General features: G+C 37.8%; 1 protein-coding gene across 1 annotated transcript in view; it reads left to right on the top strand.

Moving 5' to 3' along the window:
• PDE4D (phosphodiesterase 4D) overlaps positions 1 to 26,804 on the top strand; it is a gene marked incomplete at both ends in the record, with an annotated part of 545,358 nt that overhangs the window by 90,297 nt on the left and 428,257 nt on the right. The window contains one exon of the mRNA XM_082012779.1: positions 2,291 to 2,526. Within this exon, the coding sequence (XP_081868905.1) occupies positions 2,291 to 2,526 (236 nt within the window). The remainder of the gene's footprint in view (positions 1 to 2,290; positions 2,527 to 26,804) is intronic.

Raw genomic sequence — 26,804 nt, 5'->3', positions numbered from 1 at the left:
ACTACTCAAGCTCTGAGTATAAATGGAGCTTATTAATATTACTCATCATGAAAGGTGTTTCATTAAGGCCTCTCCCTGTGCACACAGAGTGAATACATCGTTGTGCAAGTTTTCTTGCAGGTATGCATCAGTCCTCATCACAGAATCACAGAATCACAGAATCACTAGGTTGGAAAGGACCTTTAAGATCATCAAGTCCAACCATTAATCCAGCACCACCATGTCCCCTAAACCATGTCCTGAAGCGCCACATCCACACGTTTTTTGAACACTTCCAGAGATGGCGACTCCACCACCTCCCTGGGCAGCCTGTTCCAATGCCTGACCACCCTCTCGGTGAAGAAATTTTTCCTAATATCCAATCTAAACCTCCCCTGGCGCAACTTGAGGCCATTTCCTCTCGTCCTATCACTAGTTACTTGGGAGAAGAGACCAACACCCTCATCGCCACAACCCTCTTTCAGGTAGTTGTAGAGAGCGATAAGGTCTCCTCTCAGCCTCCTCTTCTCCAGACTAAACAACCCCAGTTCCCTCAGCCACTCCTCATAAGACTTGTGCTCCAGACCCCTCACCAGCTTTGTTGCCCTTCTCTGGACACGCTCCAGCACCTCAACATCCTTCTTGTAGTGAGGGTCTCATGAGACAGGTCAAACTGAAGGCCATGTCTGCAGTGTAGCTGGAGGTGTGATTGTAAATTGTGGTCATAGTCTAGCTTGCTTTATTTTTTATACCCTGTGTGCCATAATATACATGTGAACTCTAGTTTGTTAGAGCTGAATACTCGGTGCACCAGTCTCAAGGATTGTATTGGGACTATGAAGCTATCGATACCTGACACAGGTATAATAATATATAGCTATATATAGCTATATATAGCTATATATAGCTATATATGCTGTATTCCTAATTCTTATAGAATCATAGAATGATTAAGGTTGGAAAAGACCTCTAAGATCATCAGGTCCAATTGTCAACCCAAGACCACCATGCCCACTAAACCATGTCCCGAAGTGACATGTCTACACGTTCTTTGAACACCTCCAGGGACAGTGACTCCACCACTTCTCTGGGGAGCCTGTTCCAATGCTTGACCACTCTCTCAGTGAAGAATTTTTTCCTAATATCCAATCTAAAACTCCCCTCATGCAACTTGAGGCCATTTCCTCTCATCGCTAGTTACTTGGGAGAAGATATCAATACCCACCTCACCACAGCCCCCTTTCAAGTAGTTGTAGAGAGCGATAAGGTCTCCCCTCAGCCTCCTCTTTTCCAGACTAAACAAACCCAGTTCCCTCAGCCGCTCCTCATACGATTTGTAGTTTAAACTTAGTTTAGATGTAGAAAATCTTTAGACTTGCTCAGAACTTGGGTTTCTTCACAGGAAAGTAATCAAGGCAATAGCTGCAGACAGTGGTATCTGTGCTGGGGAATTTATCAAGTGATGGTAAAAGACTTTGTGTAAGACATGGGAAAAAAGCACCAATTTCTCCTCATTATTACAACATATCAGTGCTGTCAGAAAAGTAATTCTTTGAGAATTTTCTCTCATAATAGTGAGCTGTTTCTTAAAAGTTCTAAAAACTTTCTGAAGAAATTTTCTCCCCTTTAAATCAGTATCAGTTGGAGACTTCTTTCCTGGATTGTCTGCTGTTCTTCCAGAGTATTATGAGCACTTTAGATGATTAAATGGAAAATAATGTTTACTAATGCTTAGACTTAAGGCCTGACCTTCAGAGGTTCTAATTATTCATTGTTTCTAAGCACTATAGTGGTTGTTTTAAGTACTCATCACTTACTATTAGCATGAAATTACTGTGAGCAAGAGAGAAAGATGGGAGTTGGGACAGCTGAGAGAATTTAAGAGTTTTTTCCTCCTGTTTTCAGTGAGAGGTGTATAGTTGCAAATATCTGACTACTACTTTTATTTTATTATTGGTATTTGGACTCTCATTTCTTCCAAAAGGTAGATAAACTGTACAGAAGCAAGCATATTGTGGGAAAGAAATTTGTCTAATGCAGAGCACTTTTGTCCCCTATACAGGTTTGAGTACATATTTTAGATAGCAATGTATTAATTTCATTGCAAAATAGTTTTCTGTTTGCTTTTAAAACCCCAAGATTTCTAAACCATAGAAATATTTTACTGCATTTTAAAATTCTTTTTCATTTTCTCAATAATGATAGTAAAGTATAAATAATAAGTAACTTATGGAAAGGAATTTTAAAAGTTATCAGATTAACATTATAGGTATTTTCTTACATAATAGGTATTTTTCTGCCTTGATCATAGGTTTCAGAAGAAGCTCTACATCACAGCACTGAGGATGAAGAGACTTTCCAGGGAATGGAACCCTATCTTGTACGGAGATTATCATCCCGTAACATCCAGCTTCCCCCTTTGGCTTTCAGGCAGTTAGAACAGGCAGACTGGGATAAAAAGAATGATACTGAGGCTATCCCAAGGCCCACTACACTTCCACTGAGGATTCCTCCTCTGATTGCCATTACATCTGCCGAGTCCAGCAGGTAAGATCTAGCAATTCTTGATTCAACATTTTCAGTGGCAGGTGCAGGACAGCAGATGCTGTTTCTAGGACAGACACTTATTTCTTTTCTAAATCTCCTAAATAAGTGAAAAATAAAAATAATGTACATTTGTTGTTGACACTTGATAATACTCCTTGTAAACCTTTTGGTCATGTCCGAAATCAAACACTAGAAAACATTTTCTCTGAACATTTCTGATACCTTATATTCAGAAAGAAGACTTCTGGAGGGTTAAATAACCATTTTTTTCTTATTTTAATAAAGATAGGAGCATTTTTATACATAGAAAATGTTTTGCATGATGCAGTTTCAAAACGAGTTTCAAGGTATTGTGGGAGGGTTTTGCCTGCTCTTGTATATCTACATTATTTGTAATGTAAATAGTTGAACATACTTGGTTATAGTGATTTGTATTATACCTTCTTCATATTATGCACATTTTCTAGACTCATGTTCCTGTTCTTAAATGTTTCTCATATCATCCTGTGTTCTGGTTTTGTACTCCAAAATGTTAATTGTTTAGTATGAAATTGTTGCTTACAAAGGTGAAGGCCATGCAGCTGTTTGGTAACCTGAGAATATATAAGGAAAAGGAAAGAGGAACACAGTGAGAACTGAAATGCAGGACTTAAGAACTTTTGGACATATGTTCAGAGAGAATACTGTATTCTGAATAATGCAGCTGTGAAAAGAATGTAGAACCTGTAGAACATGAAAAAACCCGTAAGTATTCATTAGAGTGCTATTTAAATTTAATATCACTTCCCAAATCTTATTTCTTTGTGGATATCTTTATTTTTAAAATCAGTGACACCAGTTCTTGGAACATGCTCACAGAAACACTGACTACTTCTATAAAAGTATGTAAACATTTAGAATGTTTACAAATGTAAATATTATTTGGAGAGATAAATATCATGCCATTTAGTAAAGGTTTGAAGATTAGATTGGTGTCTTGATTTTTTTGTTTTCTATCCATGAAGGCTGGAGAAAAGATTGGTCTGAGATATGGAAGGAAAATAATGATTACCGTTCACATTCCTGGCCTTTCTAAATTTCAAAGTATTTGGCTTTGAAACTTCAGTAGTATTTGGTATGTCCTGTGTAAACTATATAATACACAGGAGGTACTCTGTTAGTTTTGTTAGCTTTTAGTCACACTGACTGAAAAAGTATGTATGCTCCTGATATGGTAGAAGGTCAGAAAGAAGAATGAAAAACATTACTTCTGTCCTATGAAAATATCTTAAGTGATTATAGATTTGTGGAGACTGCATTATTTGCTAGGCTGGATTCAAATAAGCAAGAGCAAGACAGTTTGTAGGCTATTCAAATAAATAACAAACCTAAAACATAGTGGTTATTATGGATAGCCATCTGCTGTACTTGGAGAATGATTGTTTCTGTGAGAGGCTTGTCTGTGGCTAAGAATCTGTCCCGAGCACTAAGATATAACTCTGTATTCTGCCCATGCCATTCATTCCTGTGGTTGATATAATGTATTTTGTAGCTGGACAAAACAAGGTTTATCTACAAGTAAGTTTATTTCTGAGAGTGACAGGGAAACAGCAGGTCTACAGATTGTTGAATGGAGCTGCCACGCTGTTAACACAAACAAACAAACCAAAACTGAACACAACAGCAGAAGCAATTATAATTTTGGTGTTTCTTTGTAATATAAAATCTTTAGCTTTTATGATTCTTTCTTAGCTAAAGAGCAATTATGCTGCTACAGGAAGAATATTGCTCAGGAAATTAAATTTCTCTAGATGTTTAGTGCCATTTTCGGTTGTTAGGTCTCTCAAGCAGCTATGCATTTCCCATTTACGTGCTTGTAATGCCAGCCAAACAGCTGGAGAAAGCTAACCTTTTATCCAGCTACTTGTCTACATGAAAGTACATGGGCACCTATTATGTCTGTGGAAATACAGCTTACCTTCATTGCCTTCAAATGCATGGAAATATGTAGTTGAGAAAAGAAAACCAGAGTGTGGATGGGAGGCAGGAGGATTCTCTGTCTTCAGTGGGTAATTGAAGGCATTTCAGTCATGAAATTCATTCTGAGGTGGAAGAATTTCACCACTGAAAACACCTTAAATTACAAATGTATGTTTTTGGAGGAATATGTTAAAAAATCACAAAAATAGCATTATAAAGCATTCTGTGCTGTGATTTAAATACTTTGAATGTGCAAAACTAGAAACAGGAGTGTGGATGTAGTTTTTAAAATAAAATATACACGCTATTCCTAAACGTGCACATATGCATGCATGCACGCACACACACAGAGTCCTTTTTTCACTCTCTTTTTCTCCCTCTTTTTACCTTTATGAAGTCTCAGGATTGTTTCCTGTTTTATGTTAGATTTGTAGAGGAATGAGCTACACTAATTCAAACAAATCTCTTTTTAAAAAAAAACGGCAGAGTAGATGAAAAACTAGAAAGTAAATATTCAGTAATGTTTTTCTAAATCTTTCACACTTTGTAAACTCTTACTCTTCTGACTCTGAAGAGACATCAGAGTGTCTTGTCATTCCTTTCACTCTTCTAATTTATCTCCATGCATACAGGGAGACTGATTCTGATTTTTTTCACCCAGGTTAAACTGAGATGATTAACCTCCTGTTTTAATGAAAGTAATTAAAACACTTTAGTGGCTGGGGTATCAGTTTTAAACAGCGTTTACAAGGTATCTGGTCCATGATTCTTATCTCCCTGGATGGACACTGCAGAGCTGTTTGGTGACCTATGTTAAACAAAGCTAGTCCATTAGGTTGATTCTATCCTAGTAAGTTAAATTGTGCCGAAGAACATTCCCAGGCCCTGCAATGGAGTTATCTATATAAACTATATAAAAGTCAGCATAAAAATGGTCTCTGCCATGCCAGTCAGTGCTTTCCCAGTAAGTCCTGGGCATGGCTCAGAAAACAACAGGGCCAGAGAATGGTCCAAAAAGGTAGATTCAGTGCAACCACTCTTTCCCAAGATCAAAAGGATTTAATAGCATTGACATGACTAATGGCCACAGGGTTGGACAACTGTCTTAATTACATTTTGTATTACTAGTGTGCTGTAGTTCAACTCAAATTGTTAAGATGAAGGATTTATGTCTCATATCGAAGCTTCACATGTAAAATTGCTAACGTGAGCTATAAAAAAAAGTGCTTGCAAATTGATAGACTGAGCCTGCAGCTGGTAGCAAGAGTTACAGTTATGAAATGTTAACAACTGCCAGACCTTCTATGGGGAGGATTAGAAACAGGCAGGTAATTGCTTTTGACATTTCAGTTCTTCCTTTATTTTTATTTTTTTTAACAAGCAATATATTTATCCTGTATATATAGAATATGAAATGTGATATTTTACTGTAAGCTAGCATATTTGGAGTGCATGTGACAACATGCTTTAAATTTTGCCAGTTTTCCTCAAATAGCTGTAACTAAGTTTACCAACAGTTTTGATGTGGGTAACAGCTATGGTGCCATTTAAGATGGGATGCACAGATAGGAAGGGATCAATAGCAGAATACTTTTGGTTTTGCCAAAGCAGCTGGTATTAAAAGGGCAGGGGACTGTTATACATGGGAGCTTATCTGTTTGAAGAGATTTTAAGATATCTGATCTTACCTCCTTTATAATAACAATTTCAAAGAAGGTTTACTTTCCTCTATGTTTGCTTTGCCCAATAGTCACAGCTCCCACCCTGATTCGGTACTCAAGCAAGTATTTATGTTATGATAGTAAGTGTGATACCGTAAATTTGATTTCTTCCTTCAAACATTTGGATGTGTTTTAAGACAGTTAGTTAAATCTATATGTAATTATGGTATTAATTTGTCCAGTGTTTCATGAGATATGATGAAAGTCTCTTCAGTAACGTTTGTTATGGAAATTACCGCTTTGCATTGTTTAACTTGGAAAAACAGATGGGATAGGAGAGGGTAGGATTGGATATAGATATTCTTGAGCTGAGTGGACCAGCATTTCTTGAACACTACGAAGTGCAATGGCACATATACATACCCCAGTCTCAGTGGTACAAATCCAAAGTGTCAGAGGCTGATGTAGTCTTTTAGTTTCCCTTTCAAGGATAATTTTTTCAGTGACAAAGCAGCAAACTACCCCAGTTGTTGCTGTGATTCTTCTGTCATCTTAATACATGTGACTGACATAATATGATGGGAAATGTCATGTTCATTGGATGTGAACTCCAGAAAAGTAAAGGTATATCGTATACTTGAAGATTTCATTAAAAAGTTTATTTGAAAGAAAAAAGTTATTTTGGAATTGAGATGTGGTTGGAAAATATTTCAGTATAAAAATATATAAAATAGTTCTTTATGTTTCATTTAGTTACCTGTAATTCAGTATACATAGTGTCTCTTATTATTATTTACTCTGTTCTTTGCTCAAACATCATTTGAGAGAGATTATTATAATTGTACAACATAAGATCTACTTTAAATTGCTTTCGTACTGTTTATGTACAACTGAAAATGTGTATATTATTGTGTTTATGAAACTCTAGAGAGCTACAAGAATGACTTACATGACAGTTAATCTCTGAAGTCTCTTTTTTACAACGTTCCTTCTGTCCTAATTTATCAGTTTTTCCTTAAGTACTGTGGATTAGATAGGCACTGTGCTGCTTAAAAACTTCTTTGTTTTATTATCCATTACAGAAGCAATCAAGGCTCCCTATATTGGAGATCAGATAAAAACTTGATTTTAGATCATCTTTTTTTTTCCTGCCCTTTAAAGATGCACTTAAATTTTTAATATCTGTTTTCTAAAGGAAATATTCGAAATTTGTTATTAGTATCATCAATGTAAGTTTGATACTATGGCAATATGGACTAAGAGTCCTAGTTTCAAACTAACTATTGTCTTAAACGCTACACCTTGCTCTCTCATTGTCCTGCCCCCATCAGAGCAATACCTCAAAGACTAGATTTTTATCTTCTGTAGGCAGGGCAAGAAAAGCTTTTTAAAATGTTAAATGACTGAAATGTGTGAATCCGGAACCGTAATTTTACAGTTATTCACTTACTACACGAGCAAAGTATTTTTAAAACAAACAACAGCTAGAGTTGTAAATTTTGGTTATTGTTTTAAGGAACTGAGTGTTAGAGAGAGATGATGAAAGCAAGGAGATTGGACCTTAGTAAAGTAACATGTAATAAAAATAAAAGCTGGAGAGAAGCTGCTCTTCAGATTTATTTATTTGCAACTCAGTAAGGTAGTGTATGTAGGGAAAATAAGTGGGAACTATGATTTACATAGTGCTGGGGGGTAAAAAAGAAAATTTGGTTTTGAGTTTATTTTTTAACTCAGAATTACAATCTTGGGCTGCCAGGCTGTAACTCTTCTCAGGAAGCTTCTCATGTGTCTAGGCTGTTTTCAACAGCAGCTGTGTTCCCTGCTCACCTGCCAATTAGAAATAGTGAAGAACAGCACAACAATTCTTAGCACTTTTATTGCACATATCTTTGTTTTAAAAGCATTATAAACATGAGAAAATGCTCATGTTATGTTTGGGATATCAGTTAGTGAGCAAGTAGTGTTATTTTTATTTTATGCATAGGAAAACTTGCATGCAAAGGTGTAGTGAAACTGGCCAGGGCTACAGGACAAAGCAGTAATAAAACTATGAAGAGAATTCAAGAGTTTTTGGCTTCTGGTTTTTTGTCTAGCCTATACTACCTGTTAGAAAGATGAGGGTGAAGCCTGGGGAAAAAAAAAGATGCCTCAAGTTTATCTTAATCTTTTAAAATAAACTTAGTATGTAGCGTAATGAGATATAAAAACTAAATCTTAAAAACACCTTCCCCCCACACCTCCCTTCTTCCCAGGATCAACTTCACTCCAAATTTCTCTCCCTCCTCCTCCCGAGCGGCGCAGGGGGACAGGGAATGGGGTCTGTGGTCAGTTCATCACACGTTGTCCGTGCCGCTCCTTCCTCCTCAGGGGGAGGACTCCTCACCCTCTGCCCTGCTCCAGCCTGGGGTCCCTCCCACGGGAGACAGTCCTCCACGAACTTCTCCAACATGAGTCCTTCCCACAGGCTGCAGTTCTTCATGAACTGCTCCAGCCTGGGTCCCCCCACAGGTGCCGTCCTTCAGGAACAGGCTGCTCCAGCCTGGGTCCCCCGCGGGGTCACAAATCCTGCCAGCAAACCTGCTCCAGTCTGGGATCCTCTCTTCCCTGGGGGTCACAGGTCCTGCCAGGAGCCTGCTCCAGGGCAGACTTTGCACAGGGTCATAGCCCCCTTTGGGCATCCCCCTGCTCCGGTGTGGGGTCCTCCCTGGGCTGCAGGTGGAGATCTGCTCCCCTGTGGAGCTCCATGGCTGCAGGGGTACAGCCAGCCTCACCATGGTCTTCACCCCGGGCTGCCGGGGAATCTCTGCTCTGGTGCCTGGAGCCCCTCCTGCCCCTGTTGCTGCACTGACCTGGGGGTCTGCAGGGCTGTTTCTCCCACATGTTCTCACTCCTCTCTCCAGCTGTAGTTGTGCAGGGATTTTTTTTCCCCTTCTTAACTACGTTATCCCAGAGGCACTACCACCGTTGCTGACTGGCTCAGACTTGGCCGGCTGCAGGTTTGTCCTGGAACCGGCTGCATTAGCTCTATCAGACACAGGGGAAGCTTCTGGCAGCTTCTCACAGAAGCCACCCCTGCAGCCCCCCACTACCAAAACCTTGCCATGCAAACTTGATACACATACACTGGAAACAGACATTACTGTAAATTGTGGATGAATAGTGCATATGTGCATGTATTTTCTAGTTTAAGAAAAAAATGTAAAACTATTATTTAAAATTGACATTTTGATATCGTAACTTTTAATCAATAGATATACCTGAAAAGATCTAAAGCATCGTATAGCCCTCTGACTGCAGGGTTATATAATCAGCAGATAAAGTTTGAGATAAACTTTTTAAAAGTCAGATAACAACAGGTAACTGTCTTAGTTGAGGTTATTTTTTGCCTTTGCTGAATTTTATATGATTCCTGTCATGGCATTGCTCCAGCAAGCCAAGGCCCTGTGAATGGCAGCCCTCCAGTCTATCAGGTGCTCCCACCATTTTGGTGTCATCTGCAGACTTGCTGAGGGTGCATTACATCATGCTGTCCAGATAGTTGTTGAAGGTGTCAATCTGTTTTAGCTCCAGTATTAACTCCTGGGGAACTCCATTCTAACCCAGCTGCTGCTTAAATTTGGAGCCATTTACCCACTACCTTTTGAGCCTGATGGTCCAACCAGTTTACTGACTACCTTGTAGTGCACTCATCTATAGAGTCCATTCATCTAGTCCATTTCCTGCCTGGCTAAAAGATTTCAGTGAAAGTCTGTTAAAAACCTTACTGCTCCTGCTCTTGTCTTTCACCGAGCCAGGGACTTCTTCATGAAAGGAAATCAGGTTCATCCCATATGATTTACCATTGGTACTCTAGGGGTCCGTGTTGGGACCAATGTTGTTTAAATATCTTCATCAATGACAGACAGTGGGATTAGGGTCACCATCAGCAAGTTTGCAGATGACACCAAGATGAGGGGTGCGGTGGACATGTCTGAGGGACCTGGAAAGGCTCGAGGAATGGGCCCATGTGAACCTCATGAGGTTCAACAAGGCCAAGGGCAGGGTCCTGCACCTGCGTTGGGGCAACCCCTGGGGATTAAAGGATCAAGAGCAGCCCTGCCCAGAAGGACTTGGGGGTACTGCTAGATGAAAAACTGGACATGAGCCAGCAATGTGTGTTTGCAGCACAGAAGGTCAACCATATCCTGGGCTGCATCCAAAGCAGCGTGGCCAGCAGGTCGAGGGAGGTGATTGTGCCCTCTACTCTGCTCTGGTGAGACCCCACCTGGAGTCCTGCGTCCAGCTCTGGAGCCCTCAGCACAGGAAAGACATGGACCTGTTAGAGCGGGTCCAGAGGAGGGCCACCAAAATGATCAGAGGGATGGAACACCTCTCCTGTGAGGACAGGCTGAGAGAGTTGGGGTTGTTGAGCCTGGAGAAGAGAAGGTTCCAGGGAGACCTTATTGCAGCCTTCCAGTACTTAAAGGGGGCTTATAAGAAAGATGGGGACAGATGTTTTATCAGGGGCTGTGACAGGACAAGGTTTAATGGTTTTAAATGAAAAGAGGGTAGATTTAGACTAGATAGAAGGAAGAGATTTTTCCCAATGAGGGTGGTAAAACACTGGCCCAGGTTGCCCAGAGAGGTGGAAGATGTTCCATCCCTGGAACCCTTCAAGGTCAGGTTGGACGAGGCTCTGACAAACCTGATCTAGTTGAAGATGTCCCAGCTCATTGCAGGGGGTTGGACTAGATGACCTTTAAAGGTACCTTCCAACCCAAACCATTCTATGATACTGTGATTCTATGAATGTATGTTGAGTGTTCCGAATATTTTCTTGTCCTTCATATGCTTAGAAATTACTTCCAAGAGAACCTGCTCAATAATCTTCACAGGATCTAAAATGAGGCTGAAGCAACCTGGAGTTCCCCAGGTCCTTTTCCTCTCCCTTTGAAAGATATTCTTACCATCAGACCTTTTCAGGCCACTGCGATTGCCACAACTTTTCAAACATGATATGTAGAACATAGCCTCACAATGACATTGACCAGCTTTGTCAACACTGCTGGCTGCATCCCACATCGTTCAAGGAACTTGAACATGACCAAATTACTTAAGCAGAACCTAACTTCATCTTTCCCTACAGTGGGTGGTACCTTCTACTCCCCCAAATTTTCCGTCTGGACAAGGTGACCTGGGAGGCCTGAGAGCAGAATTTCCCAGTAAAAAAAGGCAAAGACGGGTTTGAGTACTTCATCCTTCCCATGTCCTTCATCTCTTGGCTGCCTACTCCATTCAGCAGCAGGCCCATATTTTCCTTTTTCTCCTTTTTGTCTTTCATGTACCATTTTGTTGCCGTTCACCTCCATTGCCAGTTTCATCTCCAGCTGAACTTTGACTTTAAAGATGCCATTCGTGAAAAGCCTGATGATAGTTCCATATTTCTACTTGGAAATGTGTCTCTTCTTCCACCTCCTGTAGTTCTGCTTTTTGTATTTCATCTCTATTAGAAGTTCCCTGTTCAGCCAATTTGGTGTCCTACTATTGTTTCTAAGCCTTTAATCACAATTTATCCAGTGTACTGCAGGAAAATGAGTCACTGGCTCATTATGTAGAATTTTAATGATAAAATATTGTTTTAATTTTCAATTATTATCACATTCCTGTATGCATTCCATAAAAAGGAGGAATTTCTTAATGTGACTTCACTCTGTTCTCTGGTTTTGCATTCACATAATTTGGTGCTGTTGTGTTAAATAGAGTGGGAGAGATTGTTTTCTTGTTTCATAGGTGATTTGACTGTAGGTATAAAGAGACTGGTCACTTGCTAGTTGATCTCTTTAAATGTTTTTTTCTGATGATTCTTCCTAGTCTCTTTCTCACTTGTGCTTAAATAATTATTAGTGTCAAGGTCTACAGCTGCAATGGCTCGCCTTGCAAGAGAAAGTTCAAAAAATAGCAGACTGTTTCTAATTATAATTGGTTAAAGTTGCAGTGAGGTAGGGGAAGGCTGGGGATCATTAGGATCATCTTTAATTTTTGTACCGTAGGTGGAGGTGGTATTATGTTAGTAGTTTAGAAAAGATTTATACTTTTCAGGTAATGTCTTTTTTTGAGCAGTTAGCCTGTATAATAGTTATTTGTCAAAATATTTTGTTGGGCAATCAGCCAAACCCAAGCCCACACACTACTGAAAATTGTGTGAAATTGAAAATAGTGATTCACTGTGGAAAATGCACCATGAAAAGAAATGCATTCTTTTTCATTTTCAAAAGAAAAAAATATATTTTATAAACATAATCTTAATGTATATTTCATCACTATGTCATATTAATGTCAGTTTAGAGATGACAAAAGAAACCAGAAAGCTTATCCAATTAGAGGACTACATAGTGTCTTCCTTACAAGGATTTTTTCATGTTGGAAATTGTCACTTTAGATTAACTTCACTATTGAAGACGTCCTGAGCTCTTTCTGATTTGCATTTCAATCATACCTATAGCAGCAGCTTATAGATACAAACAGGAAACCTACTGGACTGTCACAGACACCTAAAGCTGAGAGAAAGGTAGGGATCACTTCAAGAGGGTGATCCAGCCAGCAGCTGTGAGTGAATGCAGCCTTTAGGACAATTGCATTCAAGCTGTCTTGGCCTGGAAGGACATGGTGAAGCATTGAAGGAGAGCATAGAGCAGCTCAAAGGCACCTTGTGTCATGTGCAGAATGCTGCCTAACATCTGAGCAGTAGTGCATACCTGGGAGAGAGATTCAAAGTAGAAGCATGTAATTCTGAGCATTTACGTGACCCAATCTTTCTGCAGGTCTGTGTGCACAGTCACTGTTTTATCATCTCTACTAAGGCTGATTACAGGCTATATTTTTGCTTATGTATTCCTTTCTCTAAATCAACAGAAACAACAAGGTGGTGCACAGGCAAAGGATCTGGGCTATGTAGCGAATCTAGCTGTTGTCAACATTCCTTACCTCTTTTGCTTCAATACAATCCTGTGTGGAGACAAGCATCATGTCACATAACCTAACGATTAGGGCACACAGTTAGTTTATAATGAAATCGGATGCTACTTTATAGCCTTATTCTCTTTATAACTTAAAACATACCTGGCTAAGGAAATCCACTGAGAAGAAAGTTGATGGATTTAAGAGGTTACTTGGGAACATCTGCCTTGGTAAGCATACCAACTATACCTGTTCTGTTCTTTTTTTGGTCAGATACCTGCTTATGGCCAGTACCGGTTACAAGGTGTTGGCTAGAAAGACTCTTGGTCTGGCTAAGTATGGCCACTCTCACATAAAATGGATTGTAGTAGTTTCTCTTTTCCAGACCGTTGTCATCTGTTCATACTATACATTCCTTCAACTTGATTCTGTAGAACTTTCATATATGTTCAGACCATTAGTAACCCTAACTTTACCAATAAAGTTACATTTGTACATAAGCATATGCATAGTGAGGTCTTAATTTGTTTTATGATTGAATGAGTACAGATTTAGAATCACAAATTTACTTTATATCTTTTGAACATATTTCCAGTAACTTTTCATATTACTAGCAAATGATGCAGTTAATCTAGATTCCAAATCTCATTTGGGAATTTGAACATTTAACAACTTTAAAAGTTGCTGTTTAAATAGTGTACAACATCACATCCAAATATATAGAGACTAGATTAAATTCGTGATAAGGCATTTCGTATGCAGGATTGCACACTGTTGGAAAACAGAATTAACATCTTATAATGCAACACTTCTATCAAAATGCTGTTTCAAAAAATGACATAATGTTTTGTTGAAACTATTTAGAGCAAAAAATTACTTTGTATTCTTACAGATGGAACTTATTTTTTCTCTTCACTCTGGAGCAATTTTTTTAGTCAGAAAAACATAATCTCCTATTAAATAGAAAGCTTAAATGCAGAAGTTAAGACTTAAATGTATTGAGATGATGCTTTGATTCCCATTAAAACATTTAAGAGGAAAATTCATAGACCAAACAATGAATAATATTCCAGATTGGAACACAGGGGAATAAATGGGATTTTCTGGAAACAGAGGAAGTTGATTTCTTCACAGCTGTAATCAAAATTATACTTTGAAATGATAAAGCATAGAATGCAATTTCCACATATATATTTTACATTAGGCATACTCTCTGAGAACAGCCTAAGTACATTCACTCATCTACTGACTTTCTTTTTCTGCTTCTTGTCTAAGCCTCCAAACTTTCTTCTGATTCTTTTAAACATCCTAGTTACAGTTTCCTTTTTCACTTCAGGTGAAATCTCGACATTAGTTCTCTGAAAACTAAACGGATCAGATCCTCTTGGACTTAAATAGACCATAATTTTTGCTTTCCTTAATATAATCTTCTTTAAAAGATATAATGTCTACAAAATGGAGGTGAAAAGAAAGGACTTCAAAATTATCTTGCAAAAGTATATGGGCAGATAATTTTTAGTTCTTGTTACAGCAAAGAAAATAGAAGAACCAAGCCACGAAAATCTGTAACTCTGGTTTTACCTCTTTCCCAGCAGTGAACCAATTTTATGAGATGTTTTTCATGGGTCTGTTGCTTGAACTTCTGAGTACAGAGTAAAAATATGTGACTTATCAGAGGATCTACTCCATGTGATAGAGTAAGATCTGGTTGATGGCTATTACTTTCAACAAAATAAGTTTCTGTGCAATCTCAAGTAATGGCTATGTAATGATCTCATTCTGTTCTCTCTTGCCACATCCCTTCTCAACTATAATTTTCTTTAATTCAAAAGTAACTCCAGTCTTTTTTCTGGTGTAGGTGACAGGGTGGTTAAATGCAACAGTTTGATGACGAGTAATGTGTGAATAGGTGACTGTAAAATCTCACAGACTCTACAATAAAAGGTTCCATTATGACAGTCTGTGGCCTTACCAGGTGTGACATGTTAGACATGTCTGAATGTCCTTAACAGGAAATAAATGTATGGTGATAAGATAATTTTTGATAGCTAGGTATGATCTGAAATTCATTGAACATACAGAAATTGAGACTTTTCAATGGAGACAAATCAGTAGTGTGGATTTTCAGATGTTTTTATCTAGTTTCATACTCAAGCAATTGAATTTTTATGACAATTTTGTCTGAAAAGTTTGAAAGACTTGTGTCTTTCTCTGACTGCAACCTTGCTGGAACATTTCCTTCCTTTGTTTCCTTCTTTTACTCTGTTTTGGCTCCTTTCTCATCCAGATTTTTCTGATGCTTACAGGTGTGTTTGCTATAATCTCTATCACTGTCTAAAGCATCTATTAATCATACTTATTCTGCTTTTCTTGGTCTGCCACAATGTAATAGTTCTCTTTCATGTTCTGTATCACTTTTCTAATTATTCCTCACCTTTGTCAGAAGACCTGAGTTCAATGTGTTTTGAAATTATCACTACTGGACACATGCATGATTGATGGAGAACTTTGAGTAGACTGTGTCGAGTAACTTATACTATGTGTTGAGTAACTTATACTATGTATCGAGTAACTTCTACAATATTCAGCACTATGGTTTCCAAGCCACTTTTTGACAATGAAATTATAGAAACTTTTTCTCGGGTAACGTAAATACAGGTGTGAATAGCACAACTTTTTTTTTATATATATATACAGAGACAACTACAGCAAGATATTCAATCATCATTAGTAAAACTTGATGTCATCCTAGTATTTTTCCTCAGTGAAAGGTCTAATCTGATTTTGTAATTGCAAAAGTAAAATGTGTGATATAATCCTTAGCCCATAATGTTTCTTTTGAGATGCTTCATTTATTATGTATGCATGAATCAGTAGCAATTGCTCCTCTTCATCAAGTGTGAATATATAATTCTGCTTTTTGATTCACAGATTAATTGGTATAAATTTGGACAGTAACTATGCTTTTGTCATCTTTATGTTTGATGTTAAAATTTCTTGAAGCAGAATATATTTGCAAAGTCTCATGGTTCTGCACATAGAGATGATGGCAAAACCCTGTTTAATTAAATGGCTACAGGATGCGGCCTACACAGAGGTACTAAAAGCTGTGTGGGAGATTAATGTAAAGTCATCAGTAGTCTGGGGTTTCCTCTGGAGATTGTTCTGTGAATTTAGCCTTAACTGAAAAAAGAGGAAAAAAAGAATTTAAGATTTTTTCTGTTAAGAATAAATCACATGCTAGCTTAAAGTAAATAACAATTATTTAAAAACTTACAGAATTATGATATTTTTATTGTAGCAGAGAAAGAAATCATCAAAAATGATTGAGGTATAGCAAAAGATTTTAAAATCCCAACATTAAGATAATAACATAAGTAGTGTTGATTTCTTTGGTAGTTTAAAAATCTTTATGCTCATCATTAACATGCTTGTATTTCAGACTATTGTCGTTGATTTCCTGGATAAAACAGAGGCTAGATGTACTCTGTCATACCTTTTTAGAGAAGAGTTACACAAAATAAAGTAGAAGTTGCTAACCTGAAAAGCAGCTGCCTCACTGCGGATGAATATACTCTAGAGTTAGATTTTTTCCAACACTGGTTAGTATTGAAATTGTATTAGAAGCTTTTCTGTGGTTCTGATGACCTAACCTCTCAGGATTTTTCTTCTTGCCAAATGTCTTGCTGAGTAATGGAATCATGGCTGTTGCACTTTTTGGGATCTCCATTACAGCCATGAATAGAACCCAAGCATCCTGAATCCCAGTTCACATATAAGTGGCATTTCAATTACAGGCTGAGTTCAAGATCCATTATTCCTTTGATGCTCTTGGAAATACGTGCTTGCCCTTACACAATACTTGCTGACAGATGTGAAATCTGCAGTTTCTGAGAGACGTGAGGTATTGCTAGATGTAAGAGTTTTCTCTAGGTTTGAGGACAGCCACTTCAATATTTGCCTATCTTTGAGACACCTTGAATTTGGAAAAAAACACAAACTTAAAAATAGTAGTGAGAACAATCTATTGAAGACAAACTAAAAGTGAACAACAGACCTTCTTGACACGTGATAAAAACATCCAGAAATGTACACACTAACCTTTTTAAGATATCTTAAGAGGATTGAGTGGTAGTAGCCCAAGGTAATCAGCACAGTAAATCAGAGGACATGTATGTCAAAGATAATTGAAATACAAATGGAGACGTTCCCATTTTCTAAGAACATTTGAAGATTTTGCTTGTTTGCTTGAATATGTTCCACTGGCAGCCTAGGTAGCTAGGAATGTCTGAAGTCAGAGAGATCCAAGACTAAAACTTTTAAATTTTAATTTAGACCTTTGAAAACTGCAGTGCAATTGACAATACAACATTTCTTTCAGTCAGTAAAAAAACATTTGCAAAGCCTCTCTAGAATACTTTCTCATGAGCCCTGATGATAATGTGGGATAACAAAAGTTGTGTTCATGATAGTCCTGTAATACAGCAGTAGCAATTGCTACCATCTTTTGCACCAATTCATGAGATGCTGTTGGCATGACAGTGAGAGAAATTGTTTTGAGTGTTCTCTTTTGGTTTTGAATACAGTAATAATTTTTTTTTTTTTTTTTTTTTTTTGCCAATCACCAGTGTGATTACAGGAGGTAGGACTGGCAGCTTTAACACAGGGAATTCAGTAAGTGTTATCTGGTTTGTTTAATGATAAACTAAAATAACTTTCAAAAATACAGATAGCTTAGAAAGGTTATTAGAGAAATCCCCTACACTCCATAAATGTTGAAGATATTTGGAGAAATCTTCTCACTCTACAAAACACAGAAAGTTCAATTTATAAGCCAAGACTAATTGTCATAGGGGTTTTACCGAGAAGCACAGTGCAGGCAAGGAAAGAAAGCTCATGAAAAAGCTATACTACCAGTTTTCCACCTTGTGTCAAGGCTAATACAATGTGCGTAGAGTATCATTGAAGTAACAGAGTACCAAGGAACTGTGATAAGAATTAAGTAAATGATGCTGTTGAAATTTTTTAAATTACCATCATTCCTCTCTCATATAACACTTTCCATAGGAAAGATCAAGACCTGTGTGATGCTTAATAACTGCACAGTTACTTAAACATAAACATTTTCATTATATCATGTGCTTAACTAAGAATTAAGAGGGCATGTCACAATCTATTTGAGAATGCAAAAAGCTGTGGAAAAGGTAACACGGATAAAAGAACACAAAGCAGGACTATTGTTGCTACCAGTAGAGTGGTGTAAAAGTATGAACTGAGAATATGAACTTCACTTAGAGGATATAGTTGGATTTTTTTTCTCTCAATGATTTCAACTGAAACTGCCCAGCACTTTCTATTTACAACAGCATTTACTGTCAGCAATAATTTCAGTAATTAGTGCTTAACTAAGAATTAAGAGGGCATGTCACAATCTATTTGAGAATGCAAAAAGCTGTGGAAAAGGTAACACGGATAAAAGAACACAAAGCAGGACTATTGTTGCTACCAGTAGAGTGGTGTAAAAGTATGAACTGAGAATATGAACTTCACTTAGAGGATATAGTTGGATTTTTTTTCTCTCAATGATTTCAACTGAAACTGCCCAGCACTTTCTATTTACAACAGCATTTACTGTCAGCAATTATTTCAGTAATTTAAACAGTAAGTGGATTATGATTTTTTTACCCTGTACTCTATCTCAGTCAGAGAAATCATAAGTATTGAGCTACTGGTGGTGGTTTTTCCTTCAGCATTAAATGAATATTAGCTATCTGTTACGAATAAAATCCAAACCAGATGTTTTCATTGCCTGAGTGATCAGTGGCACTCAAAGTCCTGATTCCCTGAAGTACAAGCTGTTTGCTTGTTGCAGAACCTGAAGACAGAACTTAGTGCTCCATATTTTACAATACCTAGCAGATTGTAAGAAAATAAACCTGTGCTTAATTTATTATGTGGGCAGATATTGCAATATTGATTGCTTCCTACAAGCATGCAGATTACACAAGTTTTGGGGAAAGTATTCACAACCAACTTCTTATGTGTATGGAAAGCTGCTGCACTATTCATGAACAACCTCATGATACTGAATACATAAACATTTCTTTCTTTGAAGTGTTCACTATTAAAAAAACATCGAGATCCACAACCTCCAAACCACCAGTAACAAAAACACAAACATAAAATCTTACAAGTACTCCCCATTAATCCTGAGATGTTAATCACATTTTAACAATAGCAGCTAGGCATTAATAGTTTCCAGTATCTCTGACCCCATATTAATCCCTTTTTGAGTACAATTTTAACATGTCCTGATTGCACTGGACCATGTTAGTACAAGCAGCATGTAGTCATACTGCTCTAAAAGAAGTAATAATTTCTAATTCTTGCCTCTGTAAGGCTCTGTTGATGTGTTAGACGGGAAGCAGGGCAACAGTGCATCAGTGAATGCTGACCTGAGAGAGAAACAGCTGGGAATGGTTTCAGAGCTTCTCCTCTTTGTGATTGCTGCCTTGGGTAGTCACAGTCTGGCTGTCATCCCTACAAGATTCATAAACCCTGCAAATATCAAGCAGAATCTCTGTTTTTTTTTAAAGGAGTGAAAAGTAGTTTTTATTAATTTAATCTTCCTGGGTGTATCTTTGCTTGAAAATACTGGTGAGAGGAAAAAGAGGGTTGAATAAAACTATGTGGGTGCTAGCTGAAGGGATACGACAGGATCAAAGCATTCCACCATTTTTGTAAAATAAGTAACTTGAAAAACATAACATTTTACTGTGCAAACAGTTGTCTACAAGAGCTTTCACATTTGTCTCTGGAGGGCAGTACTTTTCTTATGCAAGAGATTCATTTGACAAATGTAAAAGGATTTTCAGCCAATGAATTTCACATTTACAGACCATTACTAAAACTGATATATTATACAGGCTACAGGCAAATATTTCAATTCAGATCAGGTTCATGTATAGCTAAAATATGAGCTGAACAATCCAAATTTCAATGAAGGCAGCAGAAAAACCTCCTAGTGGTTCTGGCTGGAGGACTATCAAACCAAAATGAGCTAAGCTCTAGCAAATAAAGCCATTAATATCACCAGGATATTTTCAGCAAGTGTGAGATGCACAAGTAACAAATGACAATTTTGATAAATAACTTTAAAACTTTTTTTATATCTGTAGTTAATATCCTTCAATAAAGGCTTTTGCTTTGGAGAGTTACAGATGGGAAATTAAATAGGCAATATTCACACTCACTTACCCGCATTAATGAATGTTACTTTCCCCTCTATCCTTCATTTAAATAATAAGTAATCCACTGACATGCAAAATTACCTTTTACTGTTCAAACTGTTAATATTTTTGATTCACCAAAAGCAAGTAATTAAGAAATTTTTCACTGGAAATATAATTTACTAAGATAATTTGCAGCTATATGATTTATTTGTTTAAAAATAATTTCTTGAAAAAATTATTTATACTGATTCCTAACTTTCAAATTAAAAATATGTAGTTCCTGCTATGTTAGTGATTTCAACACTTTAATTACTTTCAATGCATTATATTTTTAAATTTTGGTCAGTGTCTGACAAAGATTAGATACATGTTAATTAAGCTGTCCAGTAACTGAAATATATAATACAGGAGAATGTAATTTTTTTTTTAAATCTCTTACCAGCAAGGAAATAAACTCTATTAAACATTCTAACAATGGTGGATAGATCTATTGCTTTACTTAAAAAAAATAAAATCCAGAAATATTTTTAGGGGGCTTTGAGAGTAATTAACTGAAATCTATTGGCATGAGCCTTTCCATTCATTTGACTTCTTACTATCTGGGAACAGTCAACTGAAATACCTGTATTGTTCTTCCTGCAAAGTGACTATTTTAAAGCTTGTTTTAAAAGCATTTTTACTTTGGCTGTCTATCTTGCTTGATCAAGTTGGAGAAAACTGTTAAAACTTATGTGAACAGCTTGAAGGAATTAAGGGGGTGTAGAGAGAAAAATATCCACTTTAAAAAATAGTTATTTTTTATAAACTAATCCAAAAATTCAGTTGAATTAGTGGAATACCTAGTTGCCTTTTTTAATTCTTCAAGAGAACTTAAATAGCAGAAATATTTCAGATATGAGGGAGGTTCAGTAATCCAAACCCACATTAGAAATTATGAAACTAATTAAGAAAATTAGTAGCAAGCTTCAGACATGATTTGAGTAATATAAAGAAGCCAAAGAATTATACTCCCTAGATCTGAATGAATGTCTTATCCAGCTTTATCCAAAAGTACAATCTTTACCAAGTAGAATTTGAATGATCTTGAATTTTCTAGCACCTTTTTCAACAGAATGGTTAAAAATTGAAATAAGGCAAAACTCCAAGTGCCTTGGAGTTTGATTAAGCACTCCAGTTCTTTTTTTGTTGTTGTTATTTTGGAAAATTTTCCTAGTGTTTCTTAATCCAGTATGGTTTTAAGCGTTTTCACTGAGAACTGATTGAAACTAGGTTTGAATGAGGTTTGCTTTTAACTTGTAGGCTTTCTTGTTTGTAGAAATCAGAGTAAAATTAAGAGCGTTGAATGCTGTGCAAGTCTTATAGGAATGAAATCGTCCTAAACCCCTGCAAACTGAAGTCATTATGTTTCATACAAGTGTACCCTTAATAAAACATCTTGGATGCCACCCATGTTCCTCTGCTTGAAGTGAGCAGATCAATAATGCAACTGATAGAGTGGAAAATAAACTGGAGAAGTGTCTTTATCCTTCAGAGCTTGTTCAAAATGGGCTAGATTCTCTTTGTGATTTTTCCAGATCAATGTATGATGTGTAGCTGTATTATTCAGGAACTACTCTGGAAACAAAGTTGGAATCAAAGTCCCACCATCCCCTGTTGCTACAAAAGGAAGAAACTCCACAGAGCCTCTCTCACGGCTTATGCTTCATTTAATCTGCTGCTGTGATACAGTGGAGAAGAGGAGGTAGTGGGAAGAGCTCTAACTGTGCTAAATCCCTCCTTTCTTGCTCCTGTGCTATCCAACTGGGAAAGTAATAACTGTTGCTGCTGTTTCCTTCTCCAGCTGCAAATCAAGGCAGTCAAGGGAATGTTTTTAAGATCTGTACCTTTTACATTCAGTAATTACATAGCACTAACAAGAATCTAGCTTGTGATTTTTAGTGTGCTTCTGAAATAGACTGACCCATTGCTCCAAGTGGGGTGTTACACGAAATTGTGATCTTAGTGGGTGCAAAATGCCTTTCATCTCAATCAGCTCAGCTTTTCATCAGTAGAGCTCTGCATCCACCTGGGGGTCTCAAAGCCCAGGCTTTAGCTTGTCTGTCCACACACCTGCAGTATCAAACACATGGCTCTTACATACTTGACAGATTTTAAATTACCTGCATAAGAGAAGAGGGCTGGTTTTGTGTGTCAGTATGTTTATCTTCTGTGTGGCTGGATTGTGATGAATGTATTCCACAGGACTGAACTCAGTGCTTTAACATACAGAACAAAAATACAATCTATACAGAAAGACTATGCTCTTGTAACTGAAATTTTTGTAAGTTCAAAGAAACATCCTTCTAGCATACATACTCTCTGTAAGAAACAGAAGTTCTGTGCTCACAGGGAACTCTTAGCTTTGGGTTTGTATTCAGATTTTGAAAGCCATGTAGTAGTCTATATTGCAATAAATACTTAAATGGATATGATTTCTATTCTACTTTATAATATAAATTAATTTGATACTTACCACACCTATTCTAAGAAAAGTAGATCTTGGAATCAAGATGTGACTGAACACAGGGAACGTTAAAGAACACTCAAAAATATCATCTGTAGGGTTATAAGCATTTTAATCATGCTCATGTATACAAGGCACTAGATTAGATAGCTAATAATATTACAGTGTTGTTTTTTTTCCAAAACTGGCAAGTGTTATTCCTTCACTAAAAAAGTATCAAAAATAAGTCCCCATGGAGCCACCTGCAGAAATATCTTCCTCCAATCTGGAAAAGCAGCCTTCCTAATAGGTCAAACCTGGATAATGATACAGTTCTAGATTAACACCCCTTTTATCATGTTTGTAGTAATTCTAGTAGAATTAAATTAGGGAGTCATTCCATAATTTACAAAAGGTATTCAACAAAAAAAGAAGACTATTGATTATTAATTTCTGTCTGCAATAGGATTTCAGAATATATCTTGAAATGGATACAGTGCTCTTACCGTAACTGTCCCTTTGTTTGCAATAGTAAAGAAGTTCACAGTTAATGTGAATACATTCTACAAGTGCATTATGTGAGAATTATATGGGTATGCTCTTGTAATATTTCTTTTTCTGCAATTTGTAGTGCTATATCTAACAACATATCTTACATTAATAAGGCCTTTACTTTTTAAAGCACTCAATGTTTTTCCTTTAATAATTAATGTTTTCAATTGATTTTCAATGATGATCTGCTGAATTCCTTTTCCATTGCTGGCAGCAGGAATGTGTTTCTGCTTCATGAGTAAGACATTAAAAAAAATATACGAACAGCTAGTGACTGTCCACTGTATCTGAAGTTCAACCTTATTGGATGTAAAAGAACTCAATGAAACTTTATGCTTGTATGTAAAATGTAATACAGTTTCTGAAGTGCCATTGTGCTGAATTATAACAGGATTACTATCAGTGCTGTACTCGGTGAATACTACTGAACAAAATTTATCATCATCTAACATGCATGTTTTAGTATTGGCTCACTTCTTGTACAAACAATGCAAGTGATTTTCTCTCACTTTACCATGGATATGTAATCTATTACAGATGTATCTTCTCTGACACAGAGCAGATAGACATTATTAGTTTCCTAATTAAATTGCTGTGTATTTTCTTTTCTGATCCGGTTATATTTGTTATCTATGTCCTTAATATATTGACCTTCAATGTTATATTTTTATCTCAGTTTTGAAAGGTTTCTGTTGCACTTAGAAAACACACTTCCCTTATATTCAGGCCAAAACCTGGCAATGTTTCAGGAGTATAATTTGTATAATTTTAACTATCAAGCTTGATTACCTTGTGAAAAGGTTATACAGAGCCTCTTTGTATTGAAAACTGGTCAAGCATTGGAACAGGCTGCCCAGGGAAGTGGTGGAGTCACCATTACTGGAGGTGTTCAAAAAATGTGTAGATGTGGTACTTTGGGACATGGTTTAGTGGACCTGGTGGTGTTGGGTTAATGGTTGGACTTGATGATTTTAGAGGGTTTTTCCAACCTTTATGATTCTATGATTCTATGACTGCATGTTATTATTAGTCCAGGAAATGAAGGGACAGAATAAGATGCTCCCAATTATTTTCTGTGTGTCAGAATTACTTATTTTCACTGCAGTATCATCACAGATATCTGTTAAGAACTTCACTGCCATTCTGAAGGAGTAAAAGATACAACAGTTTATCTAGTACACTGTTAATGCTACCACCATCAGCTGACCAGAGCCTTGAAAATATTGTCAAAATCTTTGTAAACAAAGGTACAAAAGCAAAAAAAAAGCTATTATTTTAAGACTGTTCTTTCTATTTTTCTAAGTATTTACTGAAAGCAAGGACATGATTTTAAAAAGAGATGTGAAAGGTTAAGATACCTAGATAACTTTAAATGGCATTTTCTTATGAGGTAAAATGTTACATTTTGTTTCATGAATCTCTGCACATTTTGGCGTGATGTACACAAAGAGCTCTGAGATGCTAATACAAGGCTAATAGGTGGGTACATCTGGAGGAGTAGTTCTCATATTGAAGCCTCAGCTCACTAGGGAGGCCCCAGTCTCCTGTGAGAAGGCTCAGGCAAGTTCCAGGAAAATGAAAAGAAATGTATTTTTCTAAATCATTTTCACTTACAACTCTCAAATGTAGAATGTTCTGTTGCTATTGAGTCTTCAGCAGACTTAGTACTTTGGAGGATTCTGTGATAAAATAAGCTAGGCGAGTAAGAAAAAATGTTTGCCTTGACTTCATATAGAAAATATTGACAAAAAGGTATCATATACTTTTTTTTTTTAATAAAGCTGCTAAGTCCCATTTATAGCATATTTTGCTGGGAAGTGTAAATATTCTGTGCTTTAGGAACAAAATGTTCTGGCAGTGTCTTAGCACACCGGTGTAATAAACAACTGGTCATACACATGGTGTTTTTTAAAATTTAAATATAGTATTTATTAGAGATTAGTAACTGACTGGAATGAAAGTCAGATATTTAACTGTAATTGAACATTTGCCTTAATACTGTGCATGTCTTGTGTCCTGTGGTTCAGTTTCCACTTGTATAAAATACAGGTAGCAACATCCTATTCGTATTTTTTGGATGAAGTGGATGAAAAACACTATTTAAATGCAAACCCCCACTGTTCTTAATAACATAATACTGTTACTAATTATAAAATAGGTGTACAAATGGAATACACCGATGCTATAATTAACATATAGCTATCACAATATATGTGCGTAACTCTTCCTTATTATAAAGCATTTTTAAAATGAAACATGGGTAAAACTGTGTATTGGGTTTTCATTGCAAGGATTTGGGGGGGGGGGGGGGGGCTGCAGGGGTGGCTTCTGTGAGAAGCTGCCAGAAGCTTCCCCTGTGTCCAACAGAGCCCATGCAGCCGGCTCCAAGATGGACCCACCGCTGGCCAAGGCCGAGCCCATCAGTGATGGTGGTAGCTTATTTAGCAAGGGGAAAAAAAAAAGAAGAAAGGTTAAAACCCTCTGTGCAACAGCAGCCGGAGAGAGGAGTGAGAACACGTGGGAGAAACAGCCCTGCAGACCCCCAGGCCGGTGCAGCAGGAGGGGCAGGAGGGGCTCCAGGTGCCGGAGCAGAGGGTCCCCAGCAGCCTGGGGTGAAGCCCACGGGGAGGCCGGCTGTGCCCCTGCGGCCATGGAGCTCCACAGGGGAGCAGATCTCCACCCGCACCTGGGGAGGGCCCCACGCCGGAGCAGGGGGATGCCCGAAGGAGGCCGTGACCCCGTGGGCAGCCCAGGCTGGAGCCGGATCCTGGCAGGGCCTGTGGCCCCGTGGGGAGAGAGAGGAGCCCCAGCTGGAGCAGGTTTGCTGCAGGACTTGTGACCCCGTGGGGACCCAGGCTGCAGCCATCTGTTCCTGAAGGACGGCACCCGTGGGGGGGCCCAGGCTGGAGAAGTTCATGAAGAACTGCAGCCCATGGGAAGGACTCACACTGGAGAAGTTTGTGGAGGACGGTCTCCCGTGGGAGGGACCCCAGGCTGGAGCAGGGCAGAGGGTGAGGAGTCCTCCCCCTAAGGAGGAAGGAGCGGCAGGGATGACATGTGATGAACTGACCACAGCCCCCATTCCCCATCCCATTGCTCTGCTCGGAGGGAGGAGGGAGAGAATCGGGAGTGAAGTTGTGCCCGGGAAGAAGGGAAGGGGGGGGGGAAGATGTTCTTAAGATTTAGTTTCTATTTCTCATTGCACTACTCTGATTTGACTGGTAATAAATTAAACTAATTTCCCTAAGTTGAATCTGTTTTGCCAGTGACATTAAATGGTGAGCGATTTCTCTCCCTGTCCTTATCTTGATGCACAAGCCTTTAATTTTATTTTCTCACCCCTGGTCCAGCTGAGGAGGGCAGTGATAGAGTGGCTTTGATGGGCAGCCAGGGTCACCCTGCCACAGCCTGTATTGAATAGGGCCATGGTCACAAAGACTGATCTGGCTTTGCAAG

The sequence above is a fragment of the Phaethon aethereus genome, assembly GCF_964289735.1.
Source record: "Phaethon aethereus genome assembly, chromosome: Z".
In the NCBI taxonomy this organism is placed as follows: Eukaryota; Metazoa; Chordata; class Aves; order Phaethontiformes; family Phaethontidae; genus Phaethon; species Phaethon aethereus.
This window is presented reverse-complemented; position numbering and strand designations above follow the sequence as displayed.